Source organism: Anser brachyrhynchus, assembly GCF_964034855.1.
Source record: "Anser brachyrhynchus genome assembly, chromosome: 2".
Classification (NCBI taxonomy): Eukaryota; Metazoa; Chordata; class Aves; order Anseriformes; family Anatidae; genus Anser; species Anser brachyrhynchus.
The window spans coordinates 22,738,169-22,759,123 of record NC_137695.1 but is presented as its reverse complement, the minus strand read 5'-3'; the positions used below and the strand labels follow the sequence as shown (position 1 = coordinate 22,759,123).

The 20,955-nt window shown below is 35.4% G+C and overlaps 1 protein-coding gene across 2 annotated transcripts in view; it reads right to left on the bottom strand.

The window, feature by feature from the left end:
* The window catches only part of MINDY3 (MINDY lysine 48 deubiquitinase 3), a 50,417-nt gene that overhangs the window by 23,836 nt on the left and 5,626 nt on the right, over positions 1 to 20,955 (bottom strand). Inside the window, exons 2-10 of one of the 2 annotated variants that reach the window (XM_080578567.1) lie at positions 18,245 to 18,324; positions 17,331 to 17,388; positions 16,267 to 16,440; positions 12,569 to 12,620; positions 10,714 to 10,828; positions 10,126 to 10,199; positions 9,682 to 9,761; positions 3,957 to 4,027; positions 2,685 to 2,765 (exon numbers count right to left, since the gene is read on the bottom strand). In XM_080578567.1, the coding sequence (XP_080434693.1) occupies positions 2,685 to 2,765; positions 3,957 to 4,027; positions 9,682 to 9,761; positions 10,126 to 10,199; positions 10,714 to 10,828; positions 12,569 to 12,620; positions 16,267 to 16,440; positions 17,331 to 17,388; positions 18,245 to 18,324 (785 nt within the window). Of the gene's footprint in view, positions 1 to 2,684; positions 2,766 to 3,956; positions 4,028 to 9,681; positions 9,762 to 10,125; positions 10,200 to 10,713; positions 10,829 to 12,568; positions 12,621 to 16,266; positions 16,457 to 17,330; positions 17,389 to 18,244; positions 18,325 to 20,955 lie in introns of those variants that run through there. The other variant, XM_080578568.1, reaches the window with a different exon arrangement.

Genomic DNA, 20,955 nt, shown 5'->3' with positions numbered 1-20,955 from the left:
CATTATTTCAACTTCCATTAATAATGGGGGAAACTACTGACCTACTGGTAGACTTTTGCTACAACTTGGAATTGACTCAGCTGTCACTGTTTAAGGCTATTTCAGGCAGCAGCAAGAGAATTTAAGCTTAGTCATGAACTAGTTTGTTTTTTGTTTTCACTTTTATCCTAAAGTGTGATTTTCAGCACAAAAATGCTATGCTGCACTTTGCTCATTCATTAAAATCCACTGAAAATGTAGAAGGTAAGTTTCAGGCTGGTTGCTATGGACAGATTTATTTTAGAAAGTATGACTAAACATTGCTCTGAAAGTCACAGCTACAGCAAAACGGTTCAGATTTAGTGATGCAAATATATTCTGGCAGACAGCAACAGTTGTCTATAACATTTTCCGTATTTAATATAAAATGTTCTAAGATAGAAAACCATGGTGGATGATTTCATTCCACAGTGAAGACACCAATGTTTATTGCCGTACTTCAAATGAAACGTAAAACCTGAATGAAGCAACTGAGTAAACAACAGCTGCCAATTTTGAGTAGGGTGGTATGCAGCATTTAAGTAAAACTTTTTGTCTGTTGAACCTTCACGTTCAATAAAGGTCCCTGAGGGAACAATGAAGAATCTGCCCATAGGGACGATATTCTAGGAAGATTGCCTTTTTCTAGGCTTCTTGGCCTAATTACACAGCTAACTACAACAGCGACTACTCCTCTGCTTAGCAATTGCTTAGATGTTCTATTTAAGCATAAGGGTTTAGGCTCCTGTCAATTATACGCAGCTTCAGAGAATTAGAGCCATATTTATTTCTATCCAAACCTGATCTAAATTGCTTTTGTCTTCCCTCTCCATTTTCCTCGTTCAGTTCTGAAGATTTCTCTGTCTAATCATATTCAACATCGAGCTGGAAGTTACATCCTCAGTATGAAGCATCATCCAGAGAACTACACACACTACTTTAACAACTTACTGACTAACCATCTGGCAACGTATTCAGGTTTCTTCCTACAGTGTTCAGCAAGCAGCTTCAACTGGTAACTGTAACATGATTCAGTACTTCCTCTGCATAGCTGACATTTCTGCTCCACCTGAAATGCTTACCAACCCTGACTTTAGGGTGAGGACAGACATACAAAGTACTCACGGAACTTTTACACACCTTCAGCTCCCACCTCTTTTCATAAGAAAAAAATCTGGGAAATTCTTTGCCAAGCCCCCATTGCTTTCTTTTCCTGCTCTTTGATTCCTGAGATACTAATCACAAGATGAAGTTTTTCACAGCCTATTTGGAGTTCAGCAAGGAAAGAAGAGCCAAGCTATACTGGAAGCACTAGGCATTGACGCCTAGTTACCTTAAACCCAGCAAAGAGACCTCTACGTTGTAAAAGAAAGAGCATTCGAAATGGATTTCTACCTGGAAATAGTCCCTGTAAACACAAAACATTTGGAGATACAGTAACATTCTGGACAGGTTTACCTGACTTGGATAACAGGACGATTGTGTCTATTTTATTTATACCTATCATGACTCATAACGCTATCTACAGAATAAGGTACTGACATAGGATTATTCCAAAAAAAGTGAAAAAACTTCGAAACTGAAATCCAAAAAATTTACTTGAAAAGACTGTTTGGGGAAATAGTAGGCAGAAAACAAGTAAAGTAGAATATAGATTTTTTTTCTGTAGTGTGGGAAAGAAAAAGCAATTCCTTTTTAGACCAACAGGAATTCAAGGAAGTTCTAGTATAGCGTTTGCAAAAAATTCAACGCAGAATATGAGCTAATTGTGTATTTTTTTAAAAGTAAGGTTAAAGAAATTGCTGCATATACGCTTCCAATTATCGTGGGTTTCTTTTGTTCACTTTTATTATATAAGCCTGCTACTCTGTTTCTTCTTTATTTTTATTTATGGCAAATTCAACAACTGAAGAAATTATGGCCTTCATTTTGTCATACGTTCTACTACTTACTTTCAAGATTTATTCCTAAAAATAGTCATTCATTTGTAAGATACTAAGTATAGGAAAGTTCATTTGTAATAAAGACTAATAAATGCACTAATAAGTACCAGATAAAGTTTCAGTAAGTGTTTTTAATCAGAAAGTGTTCTGTAGAAATTATAAGTGTATGAGAAAAAAAAATCTTACAATCTTCTACTAAACAAATAGAAACTGATCAGAAACTTTGGTCTAAGGTTTTAAACTGAGGACTTGTGATTATCATACATACCTATTAGAGTAAATAAAAGGAATTATTGCAAGTGTCCTGTATCTATTTTTAACCTAGGACAAAGGTATCTATGGTTATAGATTAAAATCTGTGAAAGTACTGTCACAGAAAGATTAAACTACTAATAGTCACCTACATGTAACTATTTCTTTTTTATCCCTCTCTTGCACAATAAAAATTCAAGACAGTATGTATCACAATTACGGTGTTCTAAAGCACCCCCTTCCCCCCATACCCTCAATAAATTAAACCAGAATCAAAAGATTTCACTAAATTTAACAGGTATCATTAAAACACTTCAAGTCTGTCTTCAAAGGTAGGCTTAATTAAAAGTTTTGGTGACTACATTTTATATCGAAGCCACATGAAACTCATGTCGTGGCAAGATCTGAACTTCGGATTTATGTGGTGTTTATCTGCCTGAGGTTACGTAACAAAAATCACATCTAACATACCTTGGCAAAAAAGACTGTGAGATGTGTTTCACTGCCGAGTATCCAGATGGGGAATTTTGGAGACTTCAAATAGGAGCCAACCTAAAAAGTTGTAATAAAATAAGAATCACAAAGCAAACCCAGGAAATTCATCTCATCAGCGATCAAGCTAATGACAAATCAGTCAGTGGAGACCCAAATGCTCTGAACACTACTATAAAATGTTCAACAAAATATCAAAACTGTGTAAAATACTTGGATTACAGGTTAAATCTCTGATTCCTGATCGACTTGGAAAACAACGTAACTTACAGTAATTAACTGAAAGATGACATCATTGAGAAAGTGGTATCATCAATATCTAGTACTTCAGCCTTGGAGACACTTCAAAATGCACAGGATTAACTACTCCTATGCCTAACAATAATGTAATCAGATGCTAAATGAGGTAGAAGTCCACTTATTACCTGGTTTTGGATGTATCAATTCAGAAATGACAATTAACAAATGAAGGGGCAGTGTCTATCAATACACGGTATTTTGAAAACCACACAATCCTCTTTAACCATGAGCTAAGTTAAAAGAATTCAATATAGCTTGAAGAAGAAGCAGAGATCAATCAAAAAGCCTTTTGAAATTAAGATTATCAATGCTGTAGTATGCATGTAGTAGTATGATTTTCTAGAACACAATTTCTCGAATAAAATCATTAAATAAAGGAAGTCTGTGTCATGACATGAAGAAACAACATAGATTAAGCAACTTTCAACAACTTCAGCAGCTTTCAGATGTGCATAGATAAGTATACAAAGTAATTACTAGATCTTCAATACATTATATTAACTAACATTTAACTTAACAGTTTTACAATTCATACTTATGGCATTTTAAGTGGAAGACAGCAATAGCGTAAAAAGAAAACTAGAACTGCAGCATTCACGATTAGCAAATCTCCTTGGGACTAGATACTGTTTGAAGACAAGAGTTTCATAACCACCTATATAACTTGCATTAAGCATTATTTTGGTAATAATATGAGCTTCTAACTTGCTATCTCAAGTTGGTGCAATAAAGTTTTAATTTAAATAGCATCATACATTTACTCAGTAAGATGCATTTAACAATTTTAATTCTTTAATATACTATTATTTTCAGTTTTAATTTGAAGTTGAAAATACTTTGTAAGTTCTGTAATATCTCCCATTGTTCACAGTGAAGCTTTTAGTAATAGTCAAAGAAGCACAAAACACCACAGTGAAAGAAAAATTGTAAATTATACAGAAAATAGCTTACCTTACAGTACCTCAGAGATTCCATCAATGTCAAAAAGCCAATTGTTGCTTGTTTATGTATACCAAGAAGTTCTGTTCAAAACAAAACCCAGATTTATTCCAGAAAAATCCTCACAGCCTCTTTTAAGTTGCTTTTTCTTGCTTTCAAAATTGGTCAAGGAACAACAATTTTAAAAAGTAATGCAGTTTCAGCAAAGATAAATCATTAAGGTATAGTAAAAAAAAAAAACTGGAAAGGTTTAATAATTTCCCTCTCTATAAAGAAATTAGAGTCAAACAGATGTTTTTAAATGAAGTTTGCTGTTGATACCTCTTTTCAAAAGTTGCTGGTTTTATTAGAAGTACTTGTATCTTACACCAAAATTATTCTCAGAAAAAGTTAAGAAAAACAGCTTTCCTGAAGGGGAAAGAAAAGATCTGTGTGTGTATTCTTTTAATTTTAAGAGTTCCACAGCTTTATTTATGTTAAACATTTCACATTCTGAACAATAAAACATGAGAATTTTGTAACTAGCAGTTCTGTTAGTAGGAAATAAAGTGTTCTCTCAATTTGATTTTTCTATACCAACTTCCACTTAATGAATCATACAGCTCTCAAGCACACACAGCTGTTAGCGACATCTAGACTATTTACATACTACTGAAAGAGCTGTACTGAAAAAGTTGACTGAAAGAGCACTCAGCTTTTTTGAAGATCTCTATCAGAGAGTAAGAAAGTACTTCAAAATTCAGGCTTAGAAACTAGTCATAACCGTATGGAATTGAAGGAGCTCTGGGCTTACATATACATCATCTCAACAGTGCATGGAGCCTATGCCACGCTTCCTTCACCAACTTTGAGTTTTAATGACTGAATTTTGCAACAGTGGAGAACAGTTATTATAGACATGGTTTAACTTTTCCTCCACCATTAAGAATAACGAAACCAAACTTACAATGTTAGTTCATCTACTACCTTTGTGGCCTGCAGGTACAACTCATTCCTTAGAGTTGGCAGCTATACGTGTAAAAGGACCTCTTCGCAACCTAGGATTCTTTGATCTGAAAATACGCTTTCAAGAATTATCTTCAAATTTTCTTGAATTAAAACATACGGGGGTGCATAGACGTTTCTTTGCAGAACCCCTTTACCTCACCAACTTCGCAGCTGCTATAAACTGCAATATGCTTTGACAATTCAACCTTCATTTGAGCCAAGGGCAAGAGAGATCTCAATTCAGAATGTACTGAAGGATTCTTCAAACTAGGGAGTAGCTATTGCTCTGAAATAACATATTTATATGTGCAACAAAGAGAAATGAATCACAGAAGTAACACTACATATTAAGGACATAATCTTAACATATCACATTTTGGAAAAAATCAATAAAATTAATGTAAAACTCTGTCTGATAAACAAAGGCTTCAGATTTAAGAGCTGACGCACAGAACAAAAACACAATTAATATTTACTAGTCAGAAAACAATGATTCAGGTTATAATGAACAGGCTGCCCAGAGAGGTGGTGGAACCTTCCTTCTTGGATATATTCAAAAGCCACCTGGACGTGGTCCTAGACACTCTGCTCTAGGCATCCCTGCTTGAGCAGGGAGGTTGTACCACACAACTTGCAGAGATGCCTTCCAACCTCAACCATTCTGTGATTCAGAAACCAACCAGATTAAGATTTTTTTTTTTTTACCCCTGACAAAAAGTACCTTTGCAAGTATAAGCAGATTTCTAAAAATGGAGAAATGCAGAGCCTTTAAAAGTTCAGGCACAAATTAACGATGATTTTAGAATTTAATGATACTGTTACCAACGGTATAAGAATACTACCACCTAGCGACTATCTGAAACATCACAAATTCTTGGCATTAGTTAGAAAAAGTGACTCCAGGATTTCATTTTTGAAACACTTCTTACATTTCACATAAGAAAGACAGGAAGTTTACTCTAATTAACTAAGATCAATAAAGTTTTGGTTTTAAAACACTGAACTGAAAATAAGCAGGGTAGCTCCAGCCAAAATACAAATCCCACAAAACACAGAATGTAAAAATAAAAGTGTATTTCTCAAAGATTTCTATTATTAGAACCTCTTCAAGCAATATCTTAAACACCCACGCCCAGTCCTCCTTCATAGTTTGTCCCCTGCTCCACCACAATCCCTGACTCTCAATTTCCTTGTTCATTTCCTCACTACCAGCCTAGCAAGGCCACACATGCAAGGCAGTTTAGTTATACTAACGTGCTGACCAGTAAAGCAACAGCCAACACTTGAGTCCAGAATGCAATCTATCGCATGGGAAGCGTTAAGTTTGTTCTCTCTGAAAGTCCTCACTTTTCATGAAATTTTTGCGAGCTTCTCCTTAAAATGCCTGATGCAAAATTTGATTAGTTTGTCAGAAATTACTTCATGAAAAGAGAACAGACAAATGAACAGCAACTGAGATTAGAATAAGATGAGTAGTTTAAACAGGAATATGTACATAGGAAACGAGAAGAAAGCTAGGAAGTCAGAAGACCGACATTTCACTGGTAGTTGTACAAGTGGTGGCTTAAGAAAAACGCCGGTTAACTTCTGCCCAACTTGGAAAATTTGCATTACCATGTAAGTTACAGCTCTGAGTGTCACTTGCAAACTACTTGGTAATTCTTGAAGTGCGTAATTCAGTATGTTCTTTTTCTCTAAAAAGATTACTGACAGTAACTTTTAAATTGTTTTTAAAAATTTTTTTAAATTTTTAAATTGTTTTAAATTAATTTGAAAATTTTACTTCAGTAATTAAAAATTACCTACTTAAATAACTGAACAAGAGTTAAAGTATCTTTATGCAACCTCTGAATAAAAACACAGGGCAAGTGTAATTTTGAAAATTTCATAAGTGTATTGGCTTATGATAATATTATCACCTATTGTTTTTCCTGTTTCTGCGTTGAGGCTGAGTCTTCTCACTGCTACTTCACTGTGGTCCCTGCAAACATGGTATGTGTCGTATTCCTGCTTGGATAGTCTCCTTGTTTACTGTACTTTGATTTTTAGCAGACCTCTAGTGGAAATAAAACATAACTGCACAAAATCTTTAATGTTAATCAGTGAATACAGGATTGTCAGCTACAGGCTGAGGTTATAAAATGACCTGGATCACGGAAAGGGAAACAGTCTCAGGAAGTCAGGAAGATTGGCCAGTACACTGGAGGCAGGGACGTTATTCAGAGTAGACACACCAGGCTAGGTAAATGAACTGTCAGGAAACTTATGATATTCACCAAGGGCAGATAAAAGTCATGCATCCACACAGGAATAAGCCCATGCAGCACAATTGGCCGGCACTGACTGGCTAGGAAGCAGCTTTGTGGAAAAGGACCTGAGGTCTGTGTGAACGAGTTGCACACGGGTCATCAGTGTGCCACTACACCAAAGGTCAGCTGCATCTTGGGCTGCGTTAGGAGGACAGCCAGCACATGGAGGGAAGTGATGGTTCCCTCTCTCTGGCACTTGTGAGACCACCACTGGAGTTTTGGGCTCCCCAGAACAGGAGAGACATTGACAAAGTGGAGCAAGTCCAGTGGAGAACCACTGAGATGATTAGGAGGCTGGAACACATGATGTACAAGGAGAGGCTGAGAGATGAGTTTGTTTCATCCCAACAAGAGAACGATAACGTGATGGGGGGAATCTTATTGCTGCCTATGACTATCTGACGGGAGGACATGATGGAGTCAGGGGCTAGCTATTCTTGGAGGAACACAGTGGAAGGACAAGAGGCTGTGACCAGAAGCTGAAATGTGGAAACTCCATCCCAGTACTGGGAAAATACTTTTCCAAGAGAGTGGCGAAATGATGGAACAGGTTACCCAGGTAGGTTGTGGAATCTGCATCCCTGGAGATACTCAAAGCTCGAGTGGCCACAGCTGTGATCTAACTGGAACTACACTGAGTAGGGGGTTGGATGAGATGACTTCTAGAGATTGTTTTGCTTTCAACAATGCATTATTTTGTGATTCTACCATACCTTATATGAGTACTCATTGACTTTTTTTTATTGTTGTGCTTGGCCAGATCTTCATTTTGTACTTTTTCTTTCAATTCAATTGTACTGCGCTTTTGATTTTTGTTGTTAATTTATTTTTACAAAGATGATGGTCTGAAAGCATGAACACTTCAAATTCTAAAGGTATTCACATCCTCTCCTCTGCTTCTACAAAGTCTGTTTCAGGTTTCAAAAATACAAAGCCTGTATTTTTTTTATTTATTTTTACACAAGGATTTTCCATCATGTAAGTCGTTGCTGAAAATACTGACTTGAATTGAAATTTAAGATAGATTCATGCAAGATCTGAATTAAAATGCTCTGGTTTGACTATGTACAAGTAGCGGAATCTCCTTTGAGACTTTTTAGGCTTCCACCTATTTATGATTCCATAGAGGCTGTACTTCTGCATCAGTCTTATCAGAATGTCATTTAGATATTGTATCTAACTCTTCTCACTCTTATTTGCTAGACTTCTTACCAAGGCATTCAGACTGGATTACTGCAGTCTATTATTGATGAGCTTATGCTGGCTGTTCTTTGGTTTTCATCCTTCTCATGCATGCATATTGACTACTAATTTATTTCAAGACCCTTTGGAAGTTTAAATTGTCCTTTCTCCAGGGTTCTTCCTTTAGCATTTCTTGTCGTTTTTGTTAAGTACCCTGTTTTCCCTTTTCTAATATTTTGACACCTCCTGTCTTTGATACACATGGTAATCGTTAATGGTTCTGAGACTTAAGTTTGTCTAGCTACTTAAGTATCATGTAATGAATTGCATTAGGATTTGCGAACTTGAACATGCCTGACCCTTTTTTTCCTTGCAGTTCTCTCCCTCCTTTGTTTTTCAGATTATCTTTCTGGGAGACCTTTAGTACTTTCTTTAGTACTCCAAGTTAGAAATCTTTTATTTTCTGAGAATACTGAACTCTTTTCACACAGTAATACCATGAATTTAGGTTCTCAATTAGTTCTGACCTAAGTCAGAAGTCCAGGACCAAAGCTCCCATAGAAGCATGTCTCCCATTTTGGAGAATGGAGAAGCAGAAAATACTCTTTAGCACATTTTAAGAATCTGGTAACATATGTCTTGTTATTCATCAGGTCAGTAATTAGACTTAACTGCTGCTAGGAGCCCTCAATTTTCTCCAAACCCTTGGGATAATTATAGTCAAAACTAGCTTCATTTGCTATCTTAAGTTTTCTAAAGTTAATCAGTACCTATTACGAAAGTGATTTGTGTAGTCTATCAAAAAGGGGGGGGGGGGGGGGGGGAGACCAGACTGTACTCTTCAAGACTTCTTAAGCAAGACAAGTTTGGATTTATCGTCACATCTGCTTTCTCAATGCTTTTTTGTCATCTTTTCTCTCTTCCTTCAATCACTTCTCATGTATCTTTTTATCTCTGGCTGTAGTCTTAAGCTTCCTTTCTACCAACACTATGAGTTTCTTATGTTGAAGGGTTTGCAGGTGTCAAAATAACCAAAAAATAATTAGCAAACATTAAGTTTTTTAACTTGGCCTTACATATATTTTTCTGGTTTGGTTATTGGTTACTTGCCTTAGATTATTCTGATCAAACAACTACAAGTCGGAAGGTTTGACAGCAGCGGTATATAGAGATGATTGCCAGTACTTGTGAATTTCTGTAGGGTCAGCATCTCACGCTAGGTAAAAATTACGAACAAGCATAAAATAGAATTGACTTACTCATTCCTGAACATTCTCTGTCTCCATCCCACACATTAGAAACAGCATGTCCCGTCAACAGGAGATTAATCAAACTTTGGCTATGCAACAGAAAGAAACAGCCTGTTAAAAGTGGCAATTTATTTCTGAAAAAGCAGTTAAAAGAGCTTAAAATAGCCAAATAAAAACATTATTTTATCATTCTCTAACTGTATTATTTTAATTAGGGTGTATTTGTAATTCAGTGATACTAACACAATCTCTAACAACACTGATGTAGAAATGTAGCCCGAATAAGCAGTGAAAAAGGTATGCTATGGTAAGTGTTGCTTTTACCTATTACCAAGTTATAACTGAATCCTTCTCATAATGTCAGTATTTTCCTAAAAGGATGCTCAAATACAGAAACATAAAAAACTCATGCTCATTTATTTGAAATGGTAGCAATCACACTTTCTATCCTACCTTCCATGACCATAAACAGGATCTATTAAGGGCTCCGTTGCATCTTCAATTTCGTTTTTTATGTTTTCAATACCCTGCAAAAAAATAATAAATATTTTTGCTCTCCTGAGGAATGAATAGACATTTACTGCAGAATGCAACAGTAAAACATTAGGAGGCTGGCCCTCTTCTATGAGCCGAGACCTGAACACACTTGTTTCTCATGATAGAAAATAGAAACAGAAATGGAAAGCAACAGAATGCAGTATTGAAACAGACTACTGCAGAGGCTGATGTTCTTATGTAGTGAATTGAAACCTAAGCACATTTTTCTTGATAGCTGATGGTAGAGATAAACAAGGAAGGATGTTTACAAAAATCTGTAATTATCCCAGATGAGAAGAAAAAAGGCACAAAAGGGATTGAGCTTTTCAAGTTTTCATGCTGCAAATGTATTGCAACATGAGTGAAAACAGCATTCTATCCATTTATCTAGATTTAAACTAGTTTACCAATTGACTTTAGTGTTCACCTTTTTACAGGAAAAGGGTTACATGATCAAATTTTCTGTTAACAAAGACACACACAAAAATCAAATAACCTACAAACCTTTGTCAGTATCACAGAATACAGAAAGAGCAATACTCCAAATCTGTTTGTCCACACTGAATATTGATCCCAAATTGCATCCTTCAGTTCAGGGAAGCTTTTGAATGCTCGTTTGCTAAAGACAAAAATAACAGAAAAGAAGAACATATTTAGATGAAGTAGAACAGTGCCACAAAGCACAAACAAGAAATATAAAGACGTAACGTGAAACTGTCCAAGTAAAAGCAGCATAAAACAATCGTTACATACAGAATGATGCAGCAGCTGTTCTATAGTTACTAAAACCACCACGGAGTCATTATTATTTACCCATTAGAAGAAGAAAAATAATTCTGGAGCAATGTGTAAAAATGCATGTATTTTTATATGCAAACACTAAGCTTAAAGCTACATATATTTGTGAAACAGCCGAGTGGCTTGAGCCAGTAATTCTATCACACGCTGTTATTGAAATCACAAATAGACTGTATGTCCAGAATAATGTTTGCATTACATATTGTTATGACAGATGTTCAGTTCATAGACAATGGAGAAAAAACTTCACCTGGTCAGGTAAAAAAAATAATATTTCAACCTTTAGAAGTAATGGTTACCTTTCCCTTGAGAACTTGATTTTATTAGACTCTAGCTTTGGAAAAAGCCAAACATTCAAAACCACTAGTGGTACATCCACATTTGGGAAAATACCCTGTTGCATAATAGCATTACTGCCTGGATGATTAGGTAACACCAGGTGATCTTATGTTTAAAAATAAAGTAAAATAAAAACTGAGGAAAAGTTCCATCAGGTTCCAGTGAAATAATGCACTTGGTCTGTCTTGGGAAATATAGAATCGAATACTGCTTTTCAGAACACACACGCTTTTTTATTGAGTAATTCAAAGTAAATCACATTCGCTGCTTATCTGTACATTTGCAAAGTATATCCATATGAGAGTTCACTCTGGATAATACTTGAAAATTTTAAACTAACTTCATTATCGACAGAGGCAAAGACTGTTTCTGAAATCCATCACTCAACTTAATGACATGCAAGAGTGCTCATTTCCAATGAGATATACTGAGGAAAAATTGAAGTGGGTATCATGAATCCAGGAATTGGGACTGGGGGAGGAAGTTACAGAAATTTAAATATCCCCTTTTCTTCTTTTCTCATATGACAAGAGGTTTAAAGCACAAACTGTAATTACTACTGAAGACAATAATCAGTAGTTATTTCAGTTCTAATTAGTAACATTTTCCATCTCAAGCGTTTTAATAGTTCTCTTGCTTTTATTTTCCTCTTTGGATATTTATCTTTATAAGAATTAAAACTCCTCACTGTGAAAACAAAAGGCAGTTGCCTTTAAACACAAACTCACTAGTTAAGCTCTGAATTTACACCCCAAAAAGAAAACAGTAAAGTATGAGACAAAAAAGAGTCCTCTATATGAAACATTTTTATAAATATTTCTTGGGTAATCCTGAGTCAAATAACAGTAGATGACAATCGTTTTCAGTGCATATATCAAGTATTTCAAATACAATCACCTGTGTATGAAAAAAATTGAGGATGAACATCTATAATTAAATATGAACCTTGACTAGCTGTGTTCATTCAGCCAATTTAATGTATTACATTGCTCCAGTTTTATTTTAAAGAAAAATTCTTACGTTCAAAATATTATTCCATTTTAAACTGTAAAATGCGTAACAAACAACACAAAAAACCAACCCCCCCAAGCCCCAAACGTGAAAACCAAATTTAACCTGATGTGTAACACACAAGAAGCTTCTGAACAAAGCCTTTTCAGGGCTGTAAATATTAGTGTTATTTCAAAATATTGTATTTTAAATGTTCCAATATATTACTTACTGAATTAATGCATGAAATCGCTCAAAGCCAAGCTCTTCCACAGCCAAGGCAGCTATACACAAGAGACACTTTTCAGCACTACACATGGCAAAAAATGACACAAGATACACACAGCAAGCTAGTATACTTTCAAGCATTAATTATATTTTTAATTTTAAACCTGCCCCTGAATTTTTTTTTTTAACTGATTAGTATAAAGCTAATTTACCATAACATTAAGTTTAGACCATACAAATTAGTGAAAACACTATTTGGAGTAATCAATTTATTGAAAGCACAAAGCCACTGGATCGCGTAGCCTTGAAAATATCTGTCAAATGCCAAGCTGTTGATTTTGTACAAATCATGACTGTCTCAAAGTCATCAAGCATATGCATGCTATAGATTTAATTTTGCAGGTCAACAAGTATTTCCTAGAAGAGCAAGCACGATTATTTGGATCATTTTATCAATGTAGGAAAGCTGTATTTTTTCCTTTAAGTATACATCTGTATTACTGAAATTTTTGTTTTCCCCTTTTAATGCTTATTCAAATATCATAAATAAAGTAGAATTAGTCTATAAAGTGTTACACATTCTATTTCTAAGTAGTTTTTTCACCATTTTATATTAATAATGGTTAAATAGCCATTCAAATATTACCTTCAAGACAGAAAAAAAATACAGCATTTAGTGTCTTCCCAAGTTCAACACGGGCTTTATACCTTTGTTCCCCTCATAACACTTCCAAACTAGGGAGGTCAAATGAACTTTTAAAAGTGTGCTAATTGTGTAATTATTAATTTCTGATAGGCATTCAAGTATTATGACGACTGTAGAAGTCTTTAGTGCCCTCGACGTCTATAAGGACTTTATCTTCCTGCTAACTGAATAATATTCCGAACAGACTTGCTTCTGATTAAGGCCACTTACTACTAAGTTTTTAAATAATGTCTCATCGCCTAGCTATTGAATTTGACTGCATATACTTCATTAAAGACCTGAAGCCATTACAGTTAATACTACTGATCAGCTCTTCCCATAGTAATTCCCTTGTAATAGCATTTTACACCTGGTTGTATTTTGAAAGGTGCATTTGGTTTGCCTACATACGAATATAACTGACTCTACAAGCAGTAGAATAATTTCTTTTTCTACCTCAGAAATACGGCAGCAGATAGTTTTTAATGCTTTAAAAAATTACAACTATGAGGAATTGCAAAAATTGGGTTTCTAAGAGCAAAACTAGACTTAAAATATTTTAAGATGTTTTTGAAAAATATGAAATACTGATCTACATTGCAGAAAGTTTCCAAACAGATTTCTTTCCCCCCACTTCCCCTATTAATGCAAAAAGTGTTTTTATATGAAAAGCTATAAATGCTACAGGAATTAACCCCTCCTGAAGAACACACATCTTTGTGAACAGAAAATTAGAGGGAATCAATCATATAAAGCAATCTTTGAACCTGGGAACTTGCACTACTACAGCCAATGCATGGCCAACAACAATCACTAGTATACATCACAAAAGCAGATGAAAAATGCTACTGTATTCAGTAAGTGGGCTTGAATCCATCTTTTGTTCACACAGCAAGATTATAGGCAGTTTCATTCTGTTACTACAGAGCAGATGGAAATGGTAAAAACTACTGTTTGAAACAAAGGGAAAGAAGTAGAAATCCTACAGAGAAGTGTAGATGTAACCCAAAGTTGGATAAAGACAATATTTACTGGAGAGGAGAAGAACAAAGAACAACAGAGCACAAGCTGTATGAAAGCTACAACTGTATAGAATTTCTTTAGAATGGTATTTTATCATGTTGTTACTAACCCTATTTCCAGGTTTACCATAAACATATCCCCATATGCAATTCCCAAATAGTACTAGCCTGCCACATGGAATTGCATCTGTAATGCTGCACCACCAACCTACACCATCTCTTAACTCCTGCCAACTATGACAAAACCTGCTTCTTTTTATTAATTATAGCAACCAAGCAAGAAAAATGTATTCCTTTGCACTATCAATGGTACCATTCCACATTATTAACAATACCTTCTTATCCTTATCTTTGACAACACCCTGTTATCCATATTTTTGTTCCTAGCCTAAGCAGGCAAGTAACTGAAATTACTTCTACAGTAAAAAATAGCAGCATGTAGAAGAAAAATGGAAACACTAAAGTATATCTGAAACTAGTGAAAACACAAAGTATATCTGAAATCAGGTACAATCAAGGATATTAGCATTCATGACAAATGCAGACTGCTCACTGCTCATAGTAAACATAACCTGCTCTTCCTAAGCACATTCCATGATACTAAGGACAAAGTCTGGCAGAAATTGTAGACTTGTACAGAAATATGAAAAATGTACATATGTAATAGAATGGATTAGTTCAGTAAGTGTCAGTATTGAGACCTCCTGAACACACTTGCTGTAGTTAAAAGCTCTTCAGAACAAGGCAAAAAGGGCAAAAGAAACCTACTGATAGCTAGGCTCTGCTTCACATTTTCTTCAAACTGGAAAATCCACAGAAATTGGAAATTTCAAAGTTACAACTGCCTTATGTTTCAAAGGAAGATTTAAAAAGAATCAAAAACATAAAAGTGCAGATACAACTTTCTAAGTAATACTTTGCCTTTATAAAAAACCCTCACTTTGGAACTCTTATGTGGTGACCTCTTGGGTTGTTTTTTTTTCCAATTAAGTTACATTTTAATTATTACTGATCGAGCCTTCTAAAGCACATAGAGCATTTGAGAACAGATGAAGATGACATGTCCCATAACGAGTTCCAGCACTACTAATTGCTCTAGCTAGCTTTACACATACAAATCTACTTGTGTAATTCTTACTTTGTAATTACACCACAAACGTGAGTAACAGATACCTTCTGTCAAAAGATGCACCTTTATAAGCATGTTCTCATGTGAAGAGCCTTTCATACTTCTCAAAGGGCACATTGAGAACAAAAACTAAAAGAAAAAGAATCTTAACTTTTAACATGTTAGATGTTTCCTACTAAATGATGTATAAATACATCCCTAATGATCACATCCACACAGAAAAAAATTCCTCATTACTGGCATCACAGTAGTTACATATGACTGGATGCAGCATCTTAGCACAACAGGTGATGTTCACTTGGTCTTTCACGTCAATAACTGATGAAGAAATCAAGACATTTGCAAAAAGAGGGCAAATGAAAAATTCTAACCTACAAAAAAATCCATTAATAAAAGAAGGTGATTTGTTTTAGTTGTTCTGCTACTTCAAAAGGCTACTTCTACCCAACAAAGGGATCCAGAATATTTTAGAACAGTTTAAGATTTGAAGAGTTTCTTATAAATGCTCTTCTGAAATAAAGCTGCAAGTGACAAGTTAAAATATTCCTCCAGCTTTATGAAGCACATACATTTTTCCAAATTAAAGTAACACAAGGTCCCGATAAATTCCAAAAACAAATGTGAAAAGATTGGTCAAATTGCTCAAATTCAAGAAGACGCACACATTTATCAACTCCAGTGATAGCACATTTCTTTCAGCGAAAAGGACCGATGCCTCTAATTAAAACAGACAAAAATCTCCTACTGCTAATGGAATCACAAAGGCAAAAACCCTTATCTGTATACTAACAAAAAGCAGTGGCCACTCAAAAACAATATAATACTTCACTAAGTGATAGGAAATTTAGAGCTGAAATTCTTCTTACAAGGTTGTTCCTCTTGACGACTGGATTCTGCAGGACTTTCAGAAATACTAGCAGTTTCTTCAGTTGTTTTTCCTCTTATCCATGTTGCCAGAGAGTATGACTCAGAATTATCAGAGCAAGCCATTTCCAAAATATCACATAACGTATGACAGAGAAGGTTCTTCTGTTCTTCTTCTGTAAAATCAGAAACCTGCATGAGTTCAATTGCTGCTAATCAGTACCTTATATATGCTAATAGTATCTTTTAACCACATTAATATAATGCGAATAATTAAGTGAGCTTATTAATTTTATCTTATTAACATTGTTTTGTGACTGTAATGGACCAAAGACGTATAAAGCTGTCTTCAGAGTATTGTGTTTCAATATGATTTCTAACCCATTCCCTTTGCTAATAATAGATTTCAATTAATCAAATATTTATAAAACACAGAAGTACTGTGGACTGGCATGGACCTTGCAAGTAAGAATTTAGAGTTTATAGAGAGTTGGGGTTGTTCAGCATGGAGAAGATAAGGCTCCAGAGACACATTATTACAGCCTTTAAACGTATAAAGGGGGCTTGTAAGATAGACAAAGACTTTCCTAGGGCTTGTAGAGACAGGATGAGCAGCAATAGTTTTTAAACTTAAAGAGGGTAGATTTAGATTACATATAAGGAATTTATTTATTTTTATGATGAAGGTGGCAAGAGACTGGAACAGGTTGCCCAGAGAAGCTGTGGATGCTCCATGATTGGAAATGTTCAAAGTCAGGTTGGATGTGGCTTTGGGCAACCTGATATAGTGAAAGGTGTTCCTGCCTATGACAGTGGTGGGCAGCCTAGATGACCTTTAATCACCCCTTCCAACCCAAACCATTCTATCATAAAATGTAGTGTACATACTTTATGCCCCGTAGATGGCACAGGAGAACACTTAAAATAAACACATTAATAGAAAATGTAAATGTTTTATTTACTATTATTTAATTACAAAATTATTTATTTTACTACAAGAACAAAAATTTGTATTATGACTTGATTTATGAATAATTAAAAAAAAGAGAAAGAGAGGTCTCAGTACCTGGACAGTCTCTCCAAGTAGACTTTTCGCTGGCAAAAAGCCTCTTCAAAAGGAATGCCTTTGATATCAAAGCATCAAATAATTATTAAAATTCATGACAATTAAGTTTTACATTTCATCACAAGCTCTATATCAAAGCATTTTTGCATGCTATTAGAAAAGTTTCAAGCACGTCATCACTCAGTAAGAGACTTAAGTCTGCACTGTTTTACTGATTTCTCCCATTCAAAGTAACTACAAATGTGGCCTTAAGTTCAACCTTATTGAGTTTGAACCTAAACTATACTTTCAATTCCCAGAGTACATATTTAAACACCTCCAGACTCATGGGATTGCAGTACTGCAGGCAAAAATATTTTGCAACATATAACTGAGAAGTACAAGACAATTCTAGTCAGAGGTCAAAAATCCCTTGAGTATTTCCAAAATGCACTGATTCAACCATTTCAAGTTGTAAGTTGAAGATCACATTAAAGAAAACCTATACATGTCTACATCCCTGCTTTGCTTTTCATTAACACCAACATCGCTCAAATAACCACAATGCCTATAAAAAACTTTGACATAGGTACTGCTCTTCTTAATGTCAAGGAATTTGAGAGAAAACAAAGTATTAAGATTTCATTTCTATCTAATCTTTTACTTTTCCCCTTCATCCTGCATTCCCCATTTTAAAGTTGCCTCTGCTTGGTTCAACCCGCTGTACTTCCTCAAACGAATCCAATTCGACACACACAGGTCAGAATGAGATCAGCTCTGACTTATCTTGTGCTGAATACTGGTTTTCTCCACACCATAATTATGAAATTAGCTGATTTGCAATTAATTTTGGTATTTCAGATCCACATACATTGAGAAAAGAACAAATTTTAGGCTTATTAATCTTAATAATTCCTGTAATAAATGCATCTTACCTGTACTGGTGCAATCACTGCACAAGGGCCACCTTCAAATTGCTCTAACGCAGTTGATTCGGATTCACTGAAGACAAATCCTGTCAAATGAAAGATGATGGTATTTAGTGAAATATATAAGCAATCATTTATATATATTCCTTCCCTAAAAGAAAGAACATTTGATTTATTAACTTTTAAAGATCTAACAAGTATTCAAGATTTTTTTCCCCTATCATGCAGCAGAATGTGGTTAAACTATCTGAAAAGATAAAAAGATGGTAACAGGTGAATAGAAAAATGAATATATCTCAACAATCACATCATGACCATAAAGAGCCAACTGCTAGAGTTTTTTTTTTTTTTTTAAACAGTAAAACTGTCACTGGAGTATGTGCGGCTAAACACTTAAAACAATTTTTAATTTATTATTTCTTACTAATCAACTAAAATTTGTGATATTTTTGCCCTGCATATGTAAAAAATGGAGCTTCACTGAACACGTATAATGCATTTCTATTCTCTATGAAGAACATGTTCTGCCTCTCACTGATCTCATTTTCGGCCTATCAGTGCTTCCTATTGAAGTTGAAATAGGTTGAGTAACTCAAATATTCACTTGTAACCACAGAAGCAAGCCTCTTACTGGTAGTGTTTTGCAGTAGATACACTGTATCTATCAAGATGCAAGATTACCTATTTTCCCCCTCCATCTTTGAAGTCAGAATTATTTTACAGTCACTTAATAGAGCACATGCTGGAGCCACTATTGCAGAATTATTTATCACTTTGCTCTTAAACTTCTCTTCAACAGTTGTTGATTCGTAGCTTGCATTTCTCACAGATAAAAGCATATACACAATTACCTTGATGAAGCTGATGCATAACAGCTTACAGTGAGCAGCATTTTGCATTATTTAAGTTCTAGTAGCATTGTGCTAAAGTGACTCTAGTTCATTATAATCTAGAAACCATGCAACTGTAGTCAGCAACTAACCAGCAAACGTAAGCAAGTGGGGACAGGAAGAAAAGGGATACACATGCATATTTTCTCAGCAGTGCCAGTCTCAGCAGAATATTCAGCACATATTTCCCACAGCTTCTCCTTTCCCCTACTCTGTATCATTACACCCTGCCGCATCAGAAGTGTCCCCAACTCCTAGATGTGAATTTGAACTTGGGGAACGTGTCCCTCCCAGTGCAGACTTCAGTACTTCTGCAGGACAGGTACCTCATGCCAAGCAGCACAAGGAAGGACTACTGTATGTCTGTGAGGCCAGATTCAGCACAGAAATGGCAGCTGTTCAACAACAGTGTGAAAAAAAATGAGACAGATCAGCATAGCCATAGCTCTTCAAAAGTGGGCTTTCCCCTGTATCCGACAGGGAGGCTGCGACTTTTTTTTTTTGGAACCAAACGTGCACATGTGCATTACAATGATGTCCTTTACTATCCAAATCTCAGCTGTTTGTCACGCCTACTAAGTTAGATCCAGCATCACCAAATTTAGCAGTGATGCTGCATTAATCCGTACTTCAAAGTTTGCCCTAGCGTGATTTCATTCCCCCGTTAACATGCCCTAACAAGAAGTATCACCAGCCATTTCAACAATCACACTTATCCGTATTAAAACTTTAGTTTTCTTCTACTTTGAAGCATTATTACATGCCATCCAAGCACACTGCAACATTTTTAGTTGTTTTAATGATTTAGCCACTGCAGTGAAAAAACATACTTGGACATGGTACCATTAAAGCACACTTAGGAAATCCTGAGTTTGTTTCGCTTTCTTCAGGGGTCTTACAGAAAGCACAAACTGTTGCTGCTTACCCTGCCCGTTTTTGAAAACCATCTCCTAAAAGTAAAGAAAATGAAGTGTGATCAATCAGAGAGAAATACGGGATAGATGATGCAAAACTGCTATTATGCAGAATTTGACAGAATACAACCCTAGAAAAAAAAGAAAAAAAACAAATGCAACATGCAAACATTTTCTTTTTAGCTAAATGCTGCTTATTCCTTAATAACTGTCAACCTTCCAAAATCTGCCTAGCAAAAAAAGGGGCTTCGGAGTTTTGGCCTTGTTTTCCTTCTTCTATTTTCTAAACTTCTACAAAAACTAAAGTCAACTTAGGTAAAATTTCAGAAACCAGCAGTCTGAAGTCCAACTGGGTTCAAATCTACCTCAGCTTGCACTCACCATCTCCTTGCTTTTTTTGCATAGTAATCACATCTTGGGCAGTCCCCCACACTTTTCCTAATGATCCACAGGAATGGCCTAGCCACCTTGTAATCTACCAGCTAAGACCAGCATCTCTGATCCAGCCCAATTTCGACTGTCACTCTCAACAAGTTATTTCTCTCATACAGCTCCTTTCACTCAAGATAAAGCCTTAAAAGCAAAAGAGACGTAACGCAGCTGAAAGAATCTTTTTTTCCCTATCTCCCTGTCTTTATTCATAAATACCATTATCATAATTTGCCCGTGAGAAACGATTACTTTTTTTCATTGCTGTTTATAATCCTAGCAACTGTTCCATTGACCTCCCCCTTTCCCCCCCCAACACCACTGCCCTGCTGTATCCTTTTGGCTGTGGAGAACAGCAACAATGGTCGATTTAGATTGCTGCCGGTAATCAATGCCACCAATATTTTCTGTTACACCGACTATGCTATTTGCAGATGTGTCTTCATATCCTTTATTCACTACTAACCACACAAAAGAAGGAACT